Source organism: Porites lutea, chromosome 2 (assembly GCF_958299795.1).
Source record: "Porites lutea chromosome 2, jaPorLute2.1, whole genome shotgun sequence".
In the NCBI taxonomy this organism is placed as follows: domain Eukaryota; kingdom Metazoa; phylum Cnidaria; class Anthozoa; order Scleractinia; family Poritidae; genus Porites; species Porites lutea.
The window spans coordinates 40,988,053-41,008,071 of NC_133202.1; the positions used below are offsets into that span (position 1 = coordinate 40,988,053).

At 39.4% G+C, this 20,019-nt stretch overlaps 4 protein-coding genes across 6 annotated transcripts in view; 1 reads left to right on the top strand and 3 right to left on the bottom strand.

Annotated features, from left to right (window-relative positions):
• The window catches only part of LOC140928627 (small ribosomal subunit protein eS24-like), a 391,602-nt gene that overhangs the window by 345,785 nt on the left and 25,798 nt on the right, over positions 1-20,019 (bottom strand). The gene's annotated exons all lie outside the window — the stretch shown is intronic.
• Positions 606-11,612, top strand: LOC140928624 (ethanolamine-phosphate phospho-lyase-like). 2 transcript variants are annotated; one of them, XM_073378397.1, is made up of 11 exons: positions 606-892; positions 3,457-3,575; positions 4,759-4,918; positions 5,468-5,542; positions 6,319-6,532; positions 6,777-6,859; positions 7,438-7,532; positions 8,056-8,180; positions 9,223-9,377; positions 9,649-9,738; positions 10,117-11,612. In XM_073378397.1, the coding sequence occupies exons 1-11, from the start codon at positions 723-725 to the stop codon at positions 10,262-10,264; spliced, it is 1,434 nt and encodes a 477-aa protein (XP_073234498.1). In that variant the 5' UTR covers positions 606-722; the 3' UTR covers positions 10,265-11,612. The 2 variants fall into 2 exon arrangements, with proteins under 2 accessions (XP_073234498.1, XP_073234499.1); XM_073378398.1 differs by lacking the exon at positions 3,457-3,575 and having other exon boundaries at positions 756-892.
• LOC140927014 (carbohydrate sulfotransferase 4-like) lies at positions 13,643-15,088 on the bottom strand. The gene has a single exon (XM_073376677.1). The coding sequence runs from the start codon at positions 15,030-15,032 to the stop codon at positions 13,773-13,775; it is 1,260 nt and encodes a 419-aa protein (XP_073232778.1). The 5' UTR covers positions 15,033-15,088; the 3' UTR covers positions 13,643-13,772.
• LOC140927016 (carbohydrate sulfotransferase 6-like) lies at positions 16,733-18,472 on the bottom strand. Its single transcript, XM_073376678.1, has one exon. The coding sequence runs from the start codon at positions 18,239-18,241 to the stop codon at positions 16,910-16,912; it is 1,332 nt and encodes a 443-aa protein (XP_073232779.1). The 5' UTR covers positions 18,242-18,472; the 3' UTR covers positions 16,733-16,909.

Genomic DNA, 20,019 nt, shown 5'->3' on the forward strand with positions numbered 1-20,019 from the left:
GTCGCGATACATACTCAATGCTTTCCACCTTTCAACTACCCCACCTTAAAGGGTCTACACGGGTCCTGGCCAATTTTTGAACTGACAAAAACTTGCATAGGTCGGCCTTTCGTTTTCACGGGACCTGCAGAACCGTGTACGTTTTTGAACGGCGATCAGTACTGTAATCTGTAACAGAATTTGCACGGTTCCTTGTAAACGTGCTGCACAGGTAAAAAAATTCGTCCGTTCAAAACTTTTCCGGGCCGTGTGAACTAAGAGATGCTCGGTTCCCTCCGAGCCTCCCCTGGATGTTCTAGGTTTTTTGCGTGCTTTCTGTTAAAGTAGCATGGTAAAAAAATGTGAAATTTTCACACCTCAGAGCAAGACCGAACAATTAATCAAAGTTGGGCCATCTGAGAGTATTAAATTGATACCTAAAACATATAGACTGTCCTAACACCAAAATTTCTAAGTACGGTAAAATAGAAAGAGAATTTTTTTTGCTTTTAACGGAGTAGCCCGACAGCTAGGACGAAAAAATATTTTTCAAGTCTGGGTAACCTGTGCGCAAAGCGGAAAAAAAACAGATGACGTAACAAACTTGATTTTCAAGTCTCGTGACGTTCCAGCGAAAAGGTTGCACATGCAAACCGGCACCGGCTTCGCGCGCTCGGTATAGGTGAAAGAGAAAAGGAAAATTGCTGCAGCGGTCTTGGCAAAGCTTCAAGAAATCCCATACAATGAGTTCTGCGAAGAGAAAGAGGCTTGAAGCAACCGCCAGCGAGATACAGTTAAATGGAGTGCACGAGAATGGCTACTTTTGCGGAAACGAAGTTGAGGCAAACGACCGCGACACCAACAATGGCCTTTCTAAACAAGAAATCATAAGACTTCGAAACAAGCATATAGGGTAAGGTAATTCCCTTCGAATATTGCAGCTTGTAAACGTTAATTATTTTGTTGAAGAGACGAACAGTCGGTCGTTGTTATCATTATGTAACATACCGCCGTCTTAGCTTAGAGAACTCTAATGGCCAAAGGTGCGTCGTACTCGTATATTTCAAGCCTTGCATTGTAGTAAAAGTCCTAGAGTTTGCTTATCGGCTATAAAGTTAGTTCAGCGGTAAGTTGGAAACCCTACGCGACTGTAAAAAAATGTAGGATAAACGTAACCTTTGAAAGAAAAGCGAACATTGATTTAGAATTCGAGTTCAAACACAGTTGCCATTCATTCAGCGTAGAAGAAGTTCAACAGTTTGTCGAGCGTGGTCGGGAATATAACGTTGAAGTGAAGAACGTAGTGCCGGTCCGATGTCTGTCTGAAAAGAAGTGTTAATGGGCGGTGCTCTAGCTTTTATAGGTCATATTGGTCAAAGTCCATGCTAATTTCCTAGTGTTGCATCATGCGTTTCGCTCCTGATTGGCCATTGATGGGTCATTCGATGTTGTACGTGATGTGGCCTTGACAAGGGGGTGGGTCGGAATGAAGTGGTATGATATTAAAGTGACATTTTCACACCCAGTGTTTGATCTGATATGTGGACACTAATGAAAAGTGAGAGTGAAATTCTGAGAGTCAGCATAGCCTGCGTGGCAGGCGCGAAAAGGGGAGGGAGAGGGGGGAGGGAGAGGGGGGAGGGAGAAAGGGAAAAGGGAGGGAACGCCTGCTCTAAGAGCCTATGTTTTTGCATAACGCCTACCAATTTTCTAGTAATCCGATTACGCTTACTGTCAATCAAGTGTCGCTACACTCGCCATTGCAGAAAAACATTACACTCATGGACTAAAGAAATTTGCTTAGTTATTCAGATCCAGAAGGCACTTTGGAGAAATTTGGAACCCTTATTCAGCCGTAATAAAAAAAGCTTTACGCTTCAAAAGAGGTCAAAGAAATTGCGCTTGCATCAGAGGGCAAATCCTGCCGACCAGAAAACAATAACTACAGTCAATCGATATGTATGTCATGACCTCTCAGTGAGAAACATGTGGCTAAAATAACGTCACTGTAACGTTTGCTCAGTATAAATGCAGAACCTTCCAGAGCATAATCTACCCAGCAGATAAAAACAACTTTATTGGAATAAGCAGCATTTTGGCATGAGGTAAAACCACCCTCTTTTATTGCTAAGTTACATCGGCGAATGTCATTGTTCGATAAATTGGCTAAATCTTTCACTGGGTAGCCCAACAATTCCATCTCCTGCAACTGGTCTTCGATAATACTTTTCAGTGGCGAAATGATGAGAATCGCCGCATTACCATTTAGCTCGTAGTTCTTCGCGCGTACAAACATTTGGTAAATTAAACTCTTGCCGTATCCGGTCCGCAAAACTGCCACAACGTCTCTGTCGGCTAAAAGAGCCCTTACTGCTGATTCTTGCTCTGGTTTTAAAACAGTTTCTCTACCACTAGATAAATTCACATCTGTCAAAGCACTCTCTACGACATCCACGTCTACCGCTGCCATCTCGACTGTTTGTTGATTTGTGAAACATGCATTTCAATATGTTACTCATTACGGCTCAGCCAATCAGGAATTTGCAGACGCCAGCGTCCGCAGATATGAACAAAAGGGGGTTCTTAGAGCAGGCGTCCCCTCCCCTTTTTCCCTTCCTCCCTATCCCCTACCCCTACCCCTTTTGACGCCTGCTACGCAGGCTAAGTCAGCGAGACTCAACATTTCATGACGCACACAAGGCACTGAGCAGATTACAAAAGTACATAGCCTCCAAGTTATATGCAACAGGGTCTTTCTAACTAGAAAACCAGAAATCTCACGCAATGAAATGTGAGCAAGATCACACTGTGCTACAGTATAAATATAACCAGATTTCAGATTTTTTTTTTTTATTATTTTTTGCTTTGTTACAAGGGTTACTTCATAGATTACAATAAATCACAAGAGGAGGAAACAAAACGAGAACTTCAAATAACATAAGTCATAAAAGGTGAAATGTGTGCAGTGACCAAAGGAGCTTAAGGAAGGCTTTCAAGTTGTTTGCTGCCACGTGCAATTAACAGGCATAGACATTTAAATAAAAACTACAAGTAATGCACTATGGGGAATAGGAAAATGAAAACAAAAAGTCGTACTAATTACGATTTTTTAAAAACAATGGAAATGATTTTTAATAGTGTGGGCAAAGAAATCAAATTACTCATTAGTAATTGAAAAGGTTGAACTTATTTTGCCTATAGCTGTTATACTAACAAGATATACAGCTTTTTTAATTCGGAGGGAATAGTTTCCCAAATTTTAGATCCAACAAAAGCAAAAGTGGCAGCTCCATAATTATTGCTTATACTTTGTCGATGAAAATTAAGGCTGGAGTCAAATCTAGTGTTGTAACTATATGGATCTAAAAAGTACAAACTTATCAGGTTTGGTTAATGTCAGTGAGATTTTCATGTGAATTATTTGCAATGATTTTGATCTGAAGAAGGTAGCAATTTTAACCAAAACATTCTTTGCAGGAAAGCCTGTGAATTGCATTTTAAGGAAGAGCCGATCAAGATTGCATATGCCAGAGGACAGTACATGTATGATGAGAAAGATAATAGATATCTGGATTGTGTCAATAATGTTACCCATGGTATGTGCATGTCACCACTTGATTCACAGTGCTGTCTATAAAAGAATACAATGTACTAATAGGCAAATTTCGTATTTCATGGGGGCCCTGGGTATTACCATATTCCAAGCTTTGCATTTTTGTTAAAATCTCTAACCAACCACTCCCTTCATCAATTTCTGGTCAGACTCAAGTTTCCCTCGGTGATCATGCAGAGAACCTCCTTTTATTGTTTGAAATAATGATCTTTCAAGATTGTAAGTAAGTTTAATTGAGCCCTTCAGATCCAGGACCTTCCAGCATTAAACATTTTCCTTGTTTTCTGGCAACTCAGCTGCAGTTTTCTCATGTTTGTTTGTCCTCTTGGTGAGAAGTTCCTTTCATTAGCTTAACTTTTGCACAAAATCAAGCACTCATCTTACATGTAGGCCCAGTGTGCAAAGAAAGTCGTGTCCGATAGCCCGGGGCTAGTGGATTTTGCTGTCGGGCTAGTGATTTTTGTTCTTAACTTGCCCGACGGGCAAGTGCTGCTTTGAGGGGAAATTCAACTTACAGAAGGATTGTAATCAATCCTGCTAATCAAAAAGGATTTTTGGGCTAGTTGAAATGACTTGTGGGCTAGTACATGCTAGCTACAGCTTGCCCGAATGGCAGGCTGTAAAACTGACTTTCTTTGCACCCTGAGGCCAGTCAGGAATACAACAATTCAACACTTGAAGAGAAAATTCGTATCTCCACATGGCCATGTAATATCCTCCATATATAAAAGGTTAGGGATATGTTAAAGGACCAAAAAGAGCTAGCAGATTATTTTATGAACATGAAAGAGACAAGAAAGCTCCTTGGTATAGTGATTTGTTAATATTAAAAAGAAGGTACATTTACAGCATTTAAAAGGGATGAAAATATAAATATTGAAAACAAAACAGCAAAGAAACAACGACTTGAGGTTTCCTGATATTTCGGACGGATAAGCCGTCCTTGAACTAGCATATGAAGGGGGTACTTTTTGTCAGTAAAAGGTATACAGAAGGTATACCATTTCTGTTAGGGTTTGGACCTTGGGGCAGAGCTTCCTCGTATAAATCATATTGGAGTAACATGGATTTTTGTTCACCGTATCTTTAAACAGAAGAAAACTCTGTCTAAGTCCACTTAACTTGTATATTTGCCTAAAAAGTGTTTGATGCATTTTTAATTTTAGTGGGTCACTGCCACCCTCATGTCGTCAAGGCATGTCACGAGCAAATGGCAACATTAAATACCAACAGCCGCTTCTTGTATGACATTATTGTTCAGTATGCACAAAGATTGGCAGCAACCTTTCCTCCTCAGCTGAGCCATTGCTACTTTGTCTGCACTGGGTAAGTTGACTTTACAGCTGTTTGATTCCTGCTTTGGACCAAAGTAGTGGGAGTGGTGGTTTTGCTTGTTAGCTATAATTCACTATCACAGGAAGAGCACTAACGTACTGCTAACCAGGCCCACTGCTTTGGTGTAGGAGAATCATTACAATAATAATTTATTATTACCTCATTAGCCTGAGCTTAATCATTCTCACATGATCATATTATTTATGAAAATAGCAGCTCTTAAGATTGAAAGGGCAAAGGCAGAAAAAAATAACATTGTATGTGTAAAAGCCTGTGGACAGAGCACAATAATAGCAACAACAGCACTTTTATTCTGTTTTTGAAAAAAATACATTACAGCACTGTGACAACCTGCAGTTAGAAATCAAGCTAGTCCAGATGGGTTACAAAGAAAGTGAAACAAAATTTTCACTCGCAGTCAATCTTATAAAAGAAGTAAAATTGTTTCCTACTGTAATTCACCTGAATGAGTGATAAATAATAAATAATATTATTTATCTTAAATTATTGTTTAAGAATATTATTATCATGCATTTTCAGGTCAGAAGCAAATGATCTTGCTTTAAGAATAGCAAGACAGCATACAGATGCAGAAGATATGATTATAGTGGACAGGTAGGCCTAAAACGTTTACGAATGTCAGATCATAATATTTCTTTAGGTTCCATGTTGTGTGGCCTAATAATAGGACCAGCTAGTTCATTTGGTGGAATATGAGTTTGAATATGAGGTATTTCTGTTCCTATCACTGCTAAAGTAATCACAGATTTAGGGGGGTGCATTCAGCAATGGCAGACGTCCAGTTTACCAGTTAACTACTAATTGCTAGTACTTCCCAAGCCAAAATTATTACATGTATGTCCTTTGATAAGCAAGGTGTGTGGTGGTTGTGTATCTTGTTTCCCTTTGCCTGTAAACCCAATGTTAGAATCCTCCTTTGTCCATCCTAATGTCAGTGATCAGTTAATGAGTACTACACTGTACAGTATGTGCTATTTACAATGTGTGTTATTTGCTGCGTTAATCCAAAATGGATCACAGTGCTGTATCCCTGCATGTGATATATTTCCAACATGCATGCACGAAGGACTCGTGGCGAATGGGCCATATGCACCTCCCAAGGTTCCCATTCACAACTTCTCCACATCAGCAGCACCACTGGGAACTCTTCATTTCCACTATGTTCGATCTCAGTGTCTGGTAAAGTTTCTATAAGCCCACGCAGAGTTGGGAGTCTTGGTTGTCCTTACCCAAGAACTCAAACTTAAGTTTTTGTAATATGATGAAAAATTATGACCTAGTATTGTTAACTGCACTTAAATCTTCTTATCATTGCCGTCTCCTCATTTCCCAGTTTGTTGACCCTAATGCCTATGTTGTCTTGTCAACAGAGCATATCACGGCCACACTGCAGCATTAATTGATATCAGTCCATACAAGTACACAAAACTGGGTCCAAAAGGGAAGAAGGATCACATACATGTAGCCCCCACCCCTGATCCTTTTAGAGGAATATTTCAGGGTGAAGCTACCCCTGAAATGGGAGAGAAATATGCCTTAGAGGTTAAAAAACTTATTGATCAGGCACAGAAAGATGGAAGGAAGGTAAGTAAATCTATTGATTAAAAGATTCATGTATGTGAGAAATTTTACTGGAGTTGTTGATAAAATTGAATCTAAAGAATTATGGATTAAATATTCAAGGACACAGGGTTCAATTGAATTGTTTTTGTTCCCACGAACTGTGTTCAGAAACCTTTAGGAACAAATGGAGCTAAGGAGGACTTGCAACTCTGTGCAATTTTCGTGCTACTGTATAATTGCATAACTCTATATCTTTCGACCTCAGATCGCTGGTTTTATCAGTGAATCAATGCAAGGCTGTGGTGGTCAGATTGTTTACCCTCCAAACTACTTGAAAGAAGTCTACAAGTAAGCACTGTAAATAACCACGAGGATTACTTTACATTTTTTCTTATCATGGAATAGGTTATGTTGCTGATAAGAGGTGCATTATACATGAACAGTTAGCTCATACGTCAGCATACAATGATTGCCGCTATCCATCCTCTTGTGAGCTTACTGTACACATGTATGAGATGCAATGAGTGAAGTGATTACAAACTAATAGAGGTAGCTAGACCACACCAGGTCAGGGAAACCGCTTTTCCTTTTTAGGTGATATGGTGTCCTGTAGTCAGAGATTAGCATGGGATTTTGGAAAGAGTGTGTGTGAATTTTTATGGTTAAAGAATCTTTTCAATTAGTGCCTAGTTGCGTAGGAGAGGGTTGCATATTTCAATTGATTGTGCTTTGATAAAGGCCAAAAGTCCCAGCACCAGTGCATTCTCACCCAACAATATTCATGGGTACTAAACTAAAAGTATGCTATAAAAAGCATACATGTACTTGGAAATTGTGAAGTTCTGATCTGTGTGACCAATCTTACATGGTTTGGAAATCACATAAGACCGTAGTTAACTTAACAGTACTGCTGTGTTGTTTTAAAGGTATGTGCGAGAGGCTGGTGGAGTATGCATTGCTGATGAAGTACAGGTTGGATTTGGACGAGCTGGAAAGCACTTCTGGGCATTTGAGTCTCAAGGTAAGTTTGAATTTCAAACCAAAACATTCTAGGACAACATGTTTTACTTGAAGTGTAACAGGTAATGTGAAATTTGTTGGAAGTATTAAAATAAATTTTTAGGTTGCACAAACATAGCCAAAAATAATAAAGTAAAGATTTGATTTTCCCTGATTGATGTCAAACTGAATCAATTACCTTCACCTCTGATTTAGAAAATTTTAAAAAATGCATGCAATTTACATTACTTTATCTCCATTGAGGAGATGTTTTTGTTTTCATTGAAGACATCACATAATCCTCTGTCACTTTTACTAAATTACTTATAATAGAAATACTTACCAACAAAATTCCTGCGGACCAGTGACTTTTGAGTAAGTAGTTTTAAAACAAGCAGTAATTGCTTCAATGCAGCTTCTGGTGGTTTTGCATGATTATAACTGGTCAATGTTAGGATGTAGACCAATTGTCCACAGTGTGAGTAGTTGTGGAGTGTACAGTACATGTACAGTGGCCTGCAGATCATAACTGTGCTTCTCCTTAGATGTTGTTCCGGACATCGTTACTTTTGGCAAGCCTATAGGGAATGGTCACCCCTTAGCTGCTGTGATTACAACCTCCGAACTGGCAGAATCTTTTGCTTCCACTGGCATGTCATATTTCAATACAGTAGGTTTACTGTCAGTTGATAACAGGGTACAAAGAAAGTCAGTTTTACACTTGCCTAAAGGGCAAGCTGAAGCTGGCACACACTAGCCTAAGAGCTCATTTTAATCACCGTAGCCCTAAAAAAAATTCTCTTGCACAGTATTGTATGATTACAGCTCTTTAATCTGTAATTTAATTCCTCACAAAACTTCACTGACCCAATAGCAAAATCCACTAGCCCCATTCTATTGGACACAATTAATTTTTGTTACATGATAAACATCACTTAACAGGGTCTAAGCAAAAAAGAAGTCCTTCATGACCAGATTCAAAAGGGGCGGGGATGCTTGTCGTAAATTTTGAATTAAACCCCTAACAGAGACCAGTCTGGGCATGGCCCAACCTTTTTTGACCCCTAAAATGGATCATTTTAAACTTTGATTACACGAATAGAGTAAATAAAACGAATTGAAAATATATAAGTCATTAATGTATCTTCGAGTGCAACACTAAAAAAGACCTTTACGGCTAAATATAATGGTGTTTTGCGAGAACACCCTAAGCGAGACCAAAATCTGAAATTTGCACCCCTAAACGAGACGACGAGCATCCCAGCGCCTTTCATATGCGTCCCCCCCCCCCCCCCCAGGTATGTACTACACTACTCAGAGTCTGAGAAGAAATTTAGAAACAACATGGATTTATATGTACTGTTTAAAACGTAGATGTGTCAAGACTTCTCGTCGTAAAAGACCTCCTGCAGTTCAACTACAGTAAGCAATCACTTCCCGTAAGCGACCACTAACTCTGCACATTTTGGGTTGCTCCTTACGGGAGGATTGACTGAACTGTCTAATAAAGAAAATAATACTAAGAAAGGATATAAACTGGGCCTTATCCAAAAAGTTTACCAATGTATAAAAGTTGTGAGTGCAGGTCAGACATTCAGTATTAAACTATGAATGACCAGATATAGATTAAAATAGTTATGGTGTCAATAAAAATCCACTTAAAAAAGTTGTTATCATGGATGTTAAATGGTGTTTTATTACAATTGTTTTAGTATGGAGGCAATCCAGTGTCTTGTGCTGTGGGGAATGCAGTGCTTGATGTTATTGAAAATGAAGATCTACAGCAACATGCTCTTGAACTAGGCAACTATCTCCTGCAAAAGCTTAGAGAACTGCAGGCCAAGCACCGACTTATAGGAGATGTTAGGTATGTTTTACAAGGATTTGAATCTTGACACCACAGTTCTTCACCTAGTTAATGACACAATCTGTTTGTAGTGTAGTCACTTGGACAAATAACAGATGTCTCATCTTTTTCGCATTTTATTTTGTCATAAAATCTTTCTTGAATTTTTAGAAGAAATGTTTACTGTAATCAATTAATGTCTTTGATGAGTAATAATCTTGTAGCATTTGTAATAGTGTAGACACTATTAATTTAAATGGATTGATTGATTGATTGATTGATTGATTGATAGGGGCATGGGTCTTTTCATTGGAGTGGAACTGGTAAAGGACTTGATGACTAAGGAGCCTGCTACAGAAGAAGCAAAGAGAGTTGTCTACAAGTGAGTTAAACATAAACACTATTGCACTCTCCAGAACCAACCGCCAGAGCTGCAGGTTTAAATTTCACAAGAATATTACTGTTTTAGGTCAATTCTGTGTTAAGGGCCTCAACACTAAATGCTTCTGTAGGTCAGTTATTAAGGAGATATCAAAGAATGACCTTAATAATTTTTCTGGTGATTTTTGCAGGCATAGTCTTAAAACTTGAAAATTTTTCCAAGTTTCAATGTATAATCCACTTCATACCGCAACTTTCTTGGAATGTTTATTTGGAATCATTATTTCCCTGTAATCCAATATTAGTAAAGTTACTCTAAGTGGCCCCAAGTACAGTCGTCGCACTGTAAACTAAAATTTTGTTTTATTGATTTTTCAAGAGCAAAGGAGAATTTTGTGATTATCTCTGCTGATGGACCAGACAGCAATGTATTGAAGGTTAAACCACCAATGTGCTTCACAAAGGAAGATGGAGACTTGTTGTTGTCTGTATTGGACAAAGCTCTGAGTGAAGTTGAGCATTGCTAGAAAAGCAGCATGGGAAATAGAACATTCCATTATTTATATCATATCTTTTTTACCAGTAATTAAATTAATATGTTAAAGGGCCTGTGTCATGGCTGGCTAGTTTATTTTGTGTGGAAACCTGTTCGGCTAACAAGTTTTCAAAAACTACGATTGAAATCCATTTCAATCTACTTCGAGTTTGTCCATCCAGGCCTCCTTTTGTATTTGCTATGTTATTTATTCTTTCTTTTAACGTTTTGATTGGTTATTTTTATGTTTCGCTCAGTGTGGTTGCAGTAATTCCACTGTTTGAATTATGATGAATTCCATGACACAGCTCTTTTAAGGCTATCTTGGGTACCCTGCCACAGATCCACAGACTGACTTAATTGTGATGTGATGCAAAGCTTCCTGTGGCAAATAAGCCATTTGATTATAGTATATTATATAATTTCCACTGAAGAAGCCCTTACAATATGAGCTAAAGGTCCAGAGCATCTACAGTTTCTGCCAATGGGAATTAGTAGGAGGACGTGTTTGCGATAAAATCAAATGAAAGGAGACCGTAATTTCCCTGTCCCAAATGTACTGTTACCATGACGCTCGACCCAGGACCCTAGCATTTAATTTGGGGCAAGAGGCCATCTATGCCAATCTACAGATATGACTATGGGTAATTTTCTATGGGAAATGGTATACCTTAAGGACTCTTTTACTAAGCTCTGTAGAGGTGAAGGACAAGAGCCAAATTGTGGCTCATCAGACTTCATCTTAGTAAGCCTTGAAGTGTTATTATTTATTTTATTCACATGCAATTATAAAAGGGTAAAACTAATTTTATTAATGGCCAAGAACGTAAAATGATATCTTATGATGATATCTTATTGCCATTTTCGCGTACTGGTTTGATTATCGGTACATCCATGCGCTATTTTCATTTTTATTTTTTTGTTAAAATAGGTGTGTCAGGGTAATAAATTGAAGACTCAGTTAGTCGTAAAAATTTGGTTTAGAGATAAGACAGTGGTGTTTTAAAATCTATAGTATCTTCAAAAAATTGTGTACAATAATGCAAATTGCCATCTAGACTCTTTTTATCCGGAAATTTAAACTTTTAATAGGTTTGCCGTAATATATTTTAGAATGCGAGATTGCTATAAAATTTAAAATATTTTTATGTCCAGAGCACATTTTACAGTTGTGTACAAAGAACAGGAATTGTAACATCCCCAGCCCAACCCTGCTGAGGTCATACAAAGACTGTTAAAGTGTGCTAGGATATTGCGTGGTAAGGTATATTGCCGATTAATTATAAAGCAAAGCTTTTTAAAAAAATCCCTATTTTAATTAAAAACTGAATCTTATCAAAGTGTCTATTTTTTCTTCCATATGTTGGGCTGCGTGAAAAGTGATGATCATGTTAAAATTCAGAGCTGTATCATCTAATAGCACCAGCTCTCTAGCATGAGAAAACAGCCCACATTTCACGAACACCATCACTGCACGGTTTCCTGCATAAAGAGCGTAAAAATTCCATACTGATGACGTATCACTACCCAGATCTGGGTAGTGCTTCTAATTGGTTGAAGCATATTTCCCTCGCAGCACAACCAATCAGAACGTCATTTCTCAGGCTACTAGCTCGCTAATGCGGTTACGATAATTGATACCGTATGATTTGAAACTGTATGGCCATGTCCTTACTTGCCGTTCTTTCACCAGAAACAGATGACGTAAATCTAAATAGCACGTGTAGGACCGTTTGATTTTGAAAATCTATTTTTTTGCTGTCTGTTTTGCTTGTTTGTTTGTTTGTTTTGTCTTTTGTACCTTTGTTTACATGTTATATCATCTGTGCCTGGTTAGTTCTTCCTAACCCCTTTAACAAGGTCACCAAAACACTTTTTTTTATGTTGAGGAAAGGTAACTTACTTTGAGCTCAAGTTAAACATCTCGTTGGAATTTAAATAAGATCCCGGAAAATTGCAATTCTATGAATCCACCGGTATTCTCACCAGGGCGGATCCGCCCTGATTCTGACCAATATGCAACGGCCTTCCGGCCCTCTGGTTGGCTATGGGATAAATTTACGACCGGAAAAAGCATTTAAAGATTTCCGTCTGAAAGGGTTATTACTTGTCTTCTTATCTACATCTAAAAGTAGCATCTCTTCCAAAGTACTGCTGCCACTCTTTGGCACGCAACCGAAATTATTAATTTAGTCAGGGACGGAGAACCAATATCTACTGATTAAAACAGACTTTCCAACGAGCCGAGTCGATCAGACATTGACCATCGTCCGAACGTCTCCGTTGATTTCCTCGCTAGGATAAAGTGTATCCATGTTGGGTGAGGAGAGAAAGCCCCTCCTGATCCCTCTTAGGCACTGTTCCGGGAAAGGGAGTACTACCACAAATAGACTATTGTGTGGAAGTTTGTGCATTTGTGCAGCTGAAAGAGTGTTGCTTTGAAGTGAGTCAAACAATATATTTATTTCAATTCAAGTGTACGAAAACAAACCATATATTAGCAGCCGGCTGTATATAACCTGATTAAAGAATTAAGATGATGACTACGACGAGTGTCCAAGACTCAAACAAAAGAGGATAAAAAGCGTCTTGTATTTTTATACACCAAAGAAAAACAAATCAGCATTAATATCTCAGCGAGGAAACGTGGACTGGCAACTGATGAGGGTATTTAACTACGAAATCTGCAACCCTGGGAGCGAGGTTGCAAAACATCCGGGAGGAGGTACTCCCTATGATGGCCTATACGGGGAGGCTCCGCCCGAAAGGGGTACCTATTTCAGGGTTCAAGTATATGAAGAGTAGGGATTTCACTAGTTGAAGTATATAAAAGGATAGGGAAATCTGTCTGGGTCTGTGAAAGGGCCAAAGAGGGCTAACAGATGAATTTTATGGCTTAGAGAAAACGTTCTATTTTTGTGATTGATTCCTGTTTAAAAGACAGTGCATTTACCACAGTTAAAAGGGATGCAAAAAACTAAACAAGGTATGTGAAAGGGATACCATTTGTCAATAGAAGGTACACGAAAGGGGTACCGTAACTTTTTTTGTGAAAAATGGTATATAAAACTGACAGATGTTGTTTTGCTAGGGTAATGAACGGCAACTATCTTTGGGTCAGGGGTTGGACCGCGAGGCGGAGCCTTCCCGTATAAACATTTGTTAATACTCACCCCTCCCCTCCCCGGGCAAAACATGCAGTGTTTAAGGTAGTAACTTAATAGGCGGTTCCAATATTCCAATACCCTTGTCACCCGAGAGACGTTTTATGTTTCATCCGTGGCGTTTCCAGTTCTGGGCAATTTTCGCTGCTTTGCCGCTATTGACTTCGGTCGTCGACCCGAAGAAGTGTTGGCCAAAGCATCCCCCAACAAGAGAGAAAAAACCTCTGTTACCCATCCAGGGTGACATTCCAACGGTGTGTTGCCCCCCAAAAAAACTTTGTTTGAATAATTCATTATAGCTTTTCCCGATGTGATATTTCAGTCTCGTTTGAACTTTTAGTGCAAGCCCCAGTTTTTTGCCTCGTAATCATGGGTAAACAGTGGAATAGTTACATTCGCTAAAAGTTCGTAGGATCGGTCCACAGTCCTGTATCCGACCAATCGCATGACGCTGGCACAGTAATACTCAATAACGCTAATATCGTGTGGATGTACCTTCCATCTCCAGCGATTTGCAGCCACACGAGCATTGTCCTTAGTGCAAGTGGCTTGCGCTCCGTCTTTCTCATTACAATCTGACCTACTCAGCTGTGTAGTTTCATTTAACCATGTGCGCACGCTTTCAAGCACAGGCAACCCAACAAAATCGTAGAGGCCTGAAAGTTCTTTCAGTGGGTCCATTGCCACCTCTTCGTAGCGTTGAAGTTTGATTCTTTTGCGTAGAAAATCTGGAAGTTTTCGAATAAAATCTAAATTCTCTTCTGTTTCTTTACATAGTTTGTAGCTAAAGAGTCTTGTGTTCTGTAAAGCATCCTTGTTTCCTTTCTCGTTAAAAAAACCAAAACTGCGAGAAGAAGGGATAACGGCTCGAGGATCTCTAACAAGAAAAAGAATTTTGCAATCAACATCAAAAGAGTTGCATGAAGTCAAAACAGTTTTGATATTGCTCTCAGGAATACGATCCATAAGAACTTTAATTACGGTTAAATTGTAGTTGTCTTTACAAGCACTTTCCAAAGACTCGCTTGTCATAGGATAGCATAGCTTTGGATCCCATCTCGAGTCTGTTAGTTTGTACGGACATAAAGGCGGTGATGCAATGGCTTGGCTTATGCGGGGATGGTCGGGTTTCCGGTAGTACTTTTCAATATCAGCTAAGATCTCTGGCTGGTCGAATTTGCAGCGAAATACACCTGTTAGAAACTTCTCAACTATGCTGCTATAGCTTTCATTGGTAGACGACTTGCCCTTTGTTATTCGTTTGGCACTCTGTAGCGGCTCGTACATATAAAACACGCTGGGATTGTGGTTGAAAATATCTCCCATAAGCGAAGAACCGGAACGACCATGTGACACAATTATAAGATTATTCCTGGCAGTTCTTGAATGTTGTGCGAGTTTTCGTCGTGTTGCAGCCGTACGGAGCATCTCTTTGTTGATGTCGGTAATATCTTGTATATTTGCTCTGCGAATTTGTTGTTTGTTTGGTAGTGTAAAAATGCCGAGAAAAAAAAAGCACATGAACGAAGATCCAATCAAACAAATTCGTAGCGGGGTTAATCTCAGATGCCGTCTAAGTATACGTCTTAACGTCATATTCTTGAGCGCAAGACAACTAGAAAAGCTTAGAAAAATTTAACGTTTATCAGCAGAGAAGATAATTTAGGCTTAATTATGCGAACTTCATTTAAATGGTTTTAATCCTCTGGAGCACCGTTATGACGTCTCCTTGACGACTACATACCGTGCTTCAACTCTCACAATAGACCATTTCAATTTCTGCATACAAACATAAATTGTGCATGTATTTAGCTACCCTGGGTGCCAGAGACTTTTCATGAGCGCTTTCCGGTTTCGCTCAAGTCTTTCTGTGCGAAAATTAAGGTTCTTTCTCCGTCGCACTCAATTGCTGCACACGCGAAAAAACCTCTGGTACTCAGCGTAGTTTGTAACTGTCATGAACTGTCGGGGCAGTACCCTGCGGATCCTGCGTAGCAAGCGTTTCCGTTTGGTTTCGGAGGGAAGAAAGATCGAGGAACGGATTTTTAATTAAGTTGTGGATGTATGTAGCTCACCGGTGGCCTGTATGGGAGTATTATTCAGACAGTCTATTGAACTTCGCGAATCCAGGAAAGGGTTCACTTAATTATTATGGAATTATTATTATATCGGTTTTGCCATAAATCAAACTTTCCCAGCCCTTACCTATAAGACACCTAATGGTTTCGTTTCACGAAAAGGAAATTGTCCGAGAATATATATTATTTTTCTTTTCTTGAATGGTATCAAATCTTTCGAGTCGAATTTTCGTGATTGAGAAAGAAATCGCGCAAATAGTAATTGTACAAAGCAATTGTACAGCAATTCTACAAAGCTGCAGAGAAAACAAATAATATGAAAAACATATCCTAAACGTTGAGAGATCTACAAAAAGAATGATAAAGGAAGCGTTTGTCCAGCTTGACTTGTAAGCAGTTAAAAGCTCAAGTTCTTGATGCTTACAAAAAGCCTTAAACCCATCATCCTACTTCGACTAATCTACTGTTACCGTTCATTACAGTCTGTAACTGACGGTTCCACCAGATCAATTGAGGATGACAGTATAACCTTTCGGTAGAAAGACACGCATACATGCCTGTCATACTATGGCGTACATTTGCGGACAAAAATAATTGAAAATAAAAGACAATTTGAAGTTCCAAAATTAGACTATCGATGTCGAAATCTCGTCAAATGAATTTGAAATCGCAATGAACGCAGTCGAAATAGCATCATTCGAACTTGAAGTTACTTTGAACAAGTTGAAACTATAAAGGGAAAACTCGACATCGCGGATGTTGAAGTTCAAATCACCATTCCAACTAAAACGCAAATTACATGATTTGAACTTCAATTCACCTTCTCCACTCTAATAAGCCACTTAATCGTCAACAATGCAACCATAATCTTCCACAAAATTCCAAATGAAACCTTTAATTTGAACTTAAAGTCACGTCACATATTCGAATTTGAAAAACCAAAAAAAAGAAGTTACTTTGTAAGGTTAACACGAAAGCCCCATTATCCAAATGTAAATTCTCGAGACGGGCCTGTTTCTCGAAAGTCCAGGTAACTTTTCGGGCCCAGAAAGGTATTTTATGTTTGCCGTTTTTGCATTCATGCTTAAAGTTAACGCAGCAAAATTGACGGGTTTGTGCCTGGGAACTATGCTACTTACAGGCCTAGGATTTGATTTGAAAACCTAGTTTGCCTTCGGGCCTTATAAGTTATCAGATCTTTCGAGAAACAGGCCTCTGATCTCAATACATAAAAAGAAAATTAGTTGAGAGAAATCAACAAAAGATGAAGCATTTTCTCTTGGTAGTCATTCTCGTAACTTTCTCTCATGATGATGTATTAATTTTTCTGGGGGAAATTTAATATTGGTCCGGTTCTTGGGACTTGAGGGTCCTCGGATTTTCAAATGAGTTCTTTTAATTTAAAAACCAATGTTTTGCTTCATAGTCGCTGCTGAAGAGTGGAATCTCCTTATCCGCTAACAGATCATGTGATCCATCTACAGGCCTATATCCCATAAGTAGTAAAACCCGTTGACAGTAGCGCTCTATAACGTCAATCTCATGCGGATGCACCTTCCATCGCCAGCGATTTGTCGCTGCCCATGCGTCATCTTTAGTGCAAGTGACTGCGGCTCCATCCTCGGGTCTGCAGGCTGCCCTACTCTGCTGTGTAGTCTCGTTCAACCATGCGCGCACTTTTTGCATCACCGGCAACCCAGCGAACTCGTACAGGGCTGAAAGCTCCTTCAATGGGTTTATCGTCAAATCTTCGTAACGTTGAAGTTTGATTTTACTACGAAGGGAATCCGGAAGTTTTCGGATGAATTCCAAGTTATCCTCAGTCTGTTTGCACTGTTTATAGCTATAGAATCGTGTGCTCAGGAGCGCTTTGTTGTCTGCTTTCTCCTTAAAGAAGCCTATGCTACGCGACGAAGGGATTACAGCTCGAGGATCTCTTACAAGGAAAACAATTTTACAGTCAACATCAAAAGAGTTGCAGGGATTCAGAATGTGTTTTATGTTATTCTCGGGAATACGAGATAAGAGTACTTTAATCACAGTTAAATTGTAGTTGATTTTACAGGCGCTTCGCAAAGACTCGCTTGTCATAGGATAGCACAGCTTTGGATCCCATCTTGAGTCTGTTAGTTCGTAGGGGCATAAAGGCGGTGATGCAATGGCTTGGCTTATGCGAGGGTGATCTGGTTTACGGTAGTATCTCTCGATGTCAGCAAGAATCTCTGGATTGTCAAATGCGCAGCGAAAGAGGCTTGTCAAAAAAAGTTCAACAGTGCTGGCGTAATTTCTTCCTGGATTTGATTTCCATTGAACCCGTTCAGCCGTTTGTAATGGCTCGTACATATAAAATACGGAGGGGTGGTGGTTGAAAATATCTCCCATTAGCGAAGAACCGGACCGGCCATGAGACACAATGATAAGATTCCTTCTCTTCCCAGTTTCTGAATGTTGTGCCAGTTGGCCTTTACCTCGAGCTCCTGTTCGCTGAGAGGTGAGAAACGCCACTTCCTCAATATTGTTTTTTCCTGTCAGATGTTTTGTGTCTTCTGTCCATCTGTTATTGTATGATGGAGTTGACGATCCAAGAAAATAAATACCCGCTAATAGTGACAACAACAAACATAGCATTCTCAAAAGCCTCGAGGGCCTTAGATATCTTTTCACTGCCATTACGGGTTTGGTTGCCAAAAAATGGGAGCTTGAGTTTTTTATCCGTTGTTTCAACATAAAACACCCTTGGATACCGTTTCTAAGTCAAGAGTCAGTTGTGAAGCGCGTCAACATTTTTACTCCATATCATCTAGAATAAATCTACCCTAAGCGGCAAAGGTTTTCTTTTTTTGGCCTAATTCCTGGTGGTTCGCGGCGTTTCGGAAACTTTTCCTATCCATGGGCACGATTTAATTTTTTCTAGGTGTTTTGAGAACGGACCTTTAAAGCTAGGATAAAATAAATCATTCTTGCCCGGCTGATTCTGTTGTCAAGGTTTGTCACCCCACCAGTTACTAATTTAATTTTGTTTAGGTTATATATTTAATCTGTAAAATTCCTCATTTTTTTCAACAGCGTTATCTTCAATTAGATATACTGTATATATCTCGATAACGAAACATCTTCTCAGTCTGCATCTTGTAATTTCGGTTAATCTGAAAAAAAAACCTTCGTGATAATTATACTTTGTATTCATTTTTAATTCTTTCGTGTTACTTCTGTTGTCACGGTTCCATTATAACAATATCACATCTATTCTTTGCATTTTATGTTATTCAGATTTTCTTTCATTTATAAGAGAGGGGGGTCATCAGTTTCTCTTGGTGTTGAGGAAACTTTATTGTTGGTTCTAATATTTGTCAGATACAGGCGAATTTTTCCTGCAGGTGAATTCTTAAAGACTGTACTCAAGTACAACGCCGAAAAAAGAAAATTCACATTCTTCAAAAAAAGGTGTCGTGGAAGTTTTACTGGTCGTAGACGTGCACTAGACATCGAAGAAAACGTTTCTTGGGTGGATTTCCACTGTCGCGTAATTTTCACGTTCGTACGCACGTAAATAAAATAGAGCGAATACACGGAAAGTCACGCGTAAACGTAAAAGTTGAACCTCGCTCAACTTTTACGTTTCCGCGTGGCCTTTCATACATCGCCTTTATGCTATTTACGCCCGAATGTTCACGCCATAAAATCGTACCGGATGGAGCTTCTGTTTACACATAAGAACACTGATTTCAGCACGATTTCTGTGACGGAGCAAAGCTGCGTCATATAGATCTGCAAAATGGAGAGTCACATATCTGATAGGTACAAAAAGCTATCCGGCATAGTATGAGCATAGATTTCAGGTGGATTTCCACTGTCGCGTAATTTTTCCGTGCGAACGCGCGTAAATACAATAGAGGCAACGTATGAAAGGCCACGCGTAAACGTGAAAGTTGTGCGAGGTAATCGGAGCGAGGCTCAACTTTTACGTTTACGCGTGACCTTTCCTACATTGTCTCTATTTCATTTACGCGCGTAAAATTTACGCGACAGTGGAAATCCACCTTTAGGGCCTGTTTACATGGAGTGGGGGACCCCGGTCTTGGGGGGTTGGTTTCTTTTGTTTTCACGCTCTGGGGGACACAAAACAAAAGAAACCTACCCCACTAGACCGGGGTCCCCCACTCCATGTAAACAGGCCCTTAGGCCCGGTTCAAACGTCACATTTCAGATGTGTCAAATCTAATGCAAATGAACAAAGACAATAAATTTTCCTCAACAGCATTAATTCGGCACATTTGAAATTCAACGTTTGAGTGAATTCACGCTGTTTCAAAATTCATCGCTCTCATTCCATGTCGTTCAACTTGCCAAATGTTAGGGGAATTTTTTTGGACTGTATCTTGATTAGAACATCATTGTCTTGTGTCCATGTCATCGAGAAAACGTTAAATTAGGCACTTTCACGTCGTAGTCGTGCAACGATGGCGCGAAATGTCAGCGTTGAAAATTTGGCTTACCTAAATATT

Excerpts from the sequence above, each read along its gene's own strand:
- LOC140927016 (XM_073376678.1), bottom strand. The coding sequence starts at position 18,241 with ATGTTGAAACAACGGATAAAAAACTCAAGCTCCCATTTTTTGGCAACC.
- LOC140928624 (XM_073378397.1), top strand. The coding sequence starts at position 723 with ATGAGTTCTGCGAAGAGAAAGAGGCTTGAAGCAACCGCCAGCGAGATA. Across the intron at positions 6,533-6,776 it reads CACAGAAAGATGGAAGGAAG|ATCGCTGGTTTTATCAGTGA; the intron begins GTAAGTAAATCT and ends TTTCGACCTCAG. Across the intron at positions 9,739-10,116 it reads GCAAAGAGAGTTGTCTACAA|AGCAAAGGAGAATTTTGTGA; the intron begins GTGAGTTAAACA and ends TGATTTTTCAAG.
- LOC140927014 (XM_073376677.1), bottom strand. The coding sequence starts at position 15,032 with ATGACGTTAAGACGTATACTTAGACGGCATCTGAGATTAACCCCGCTA.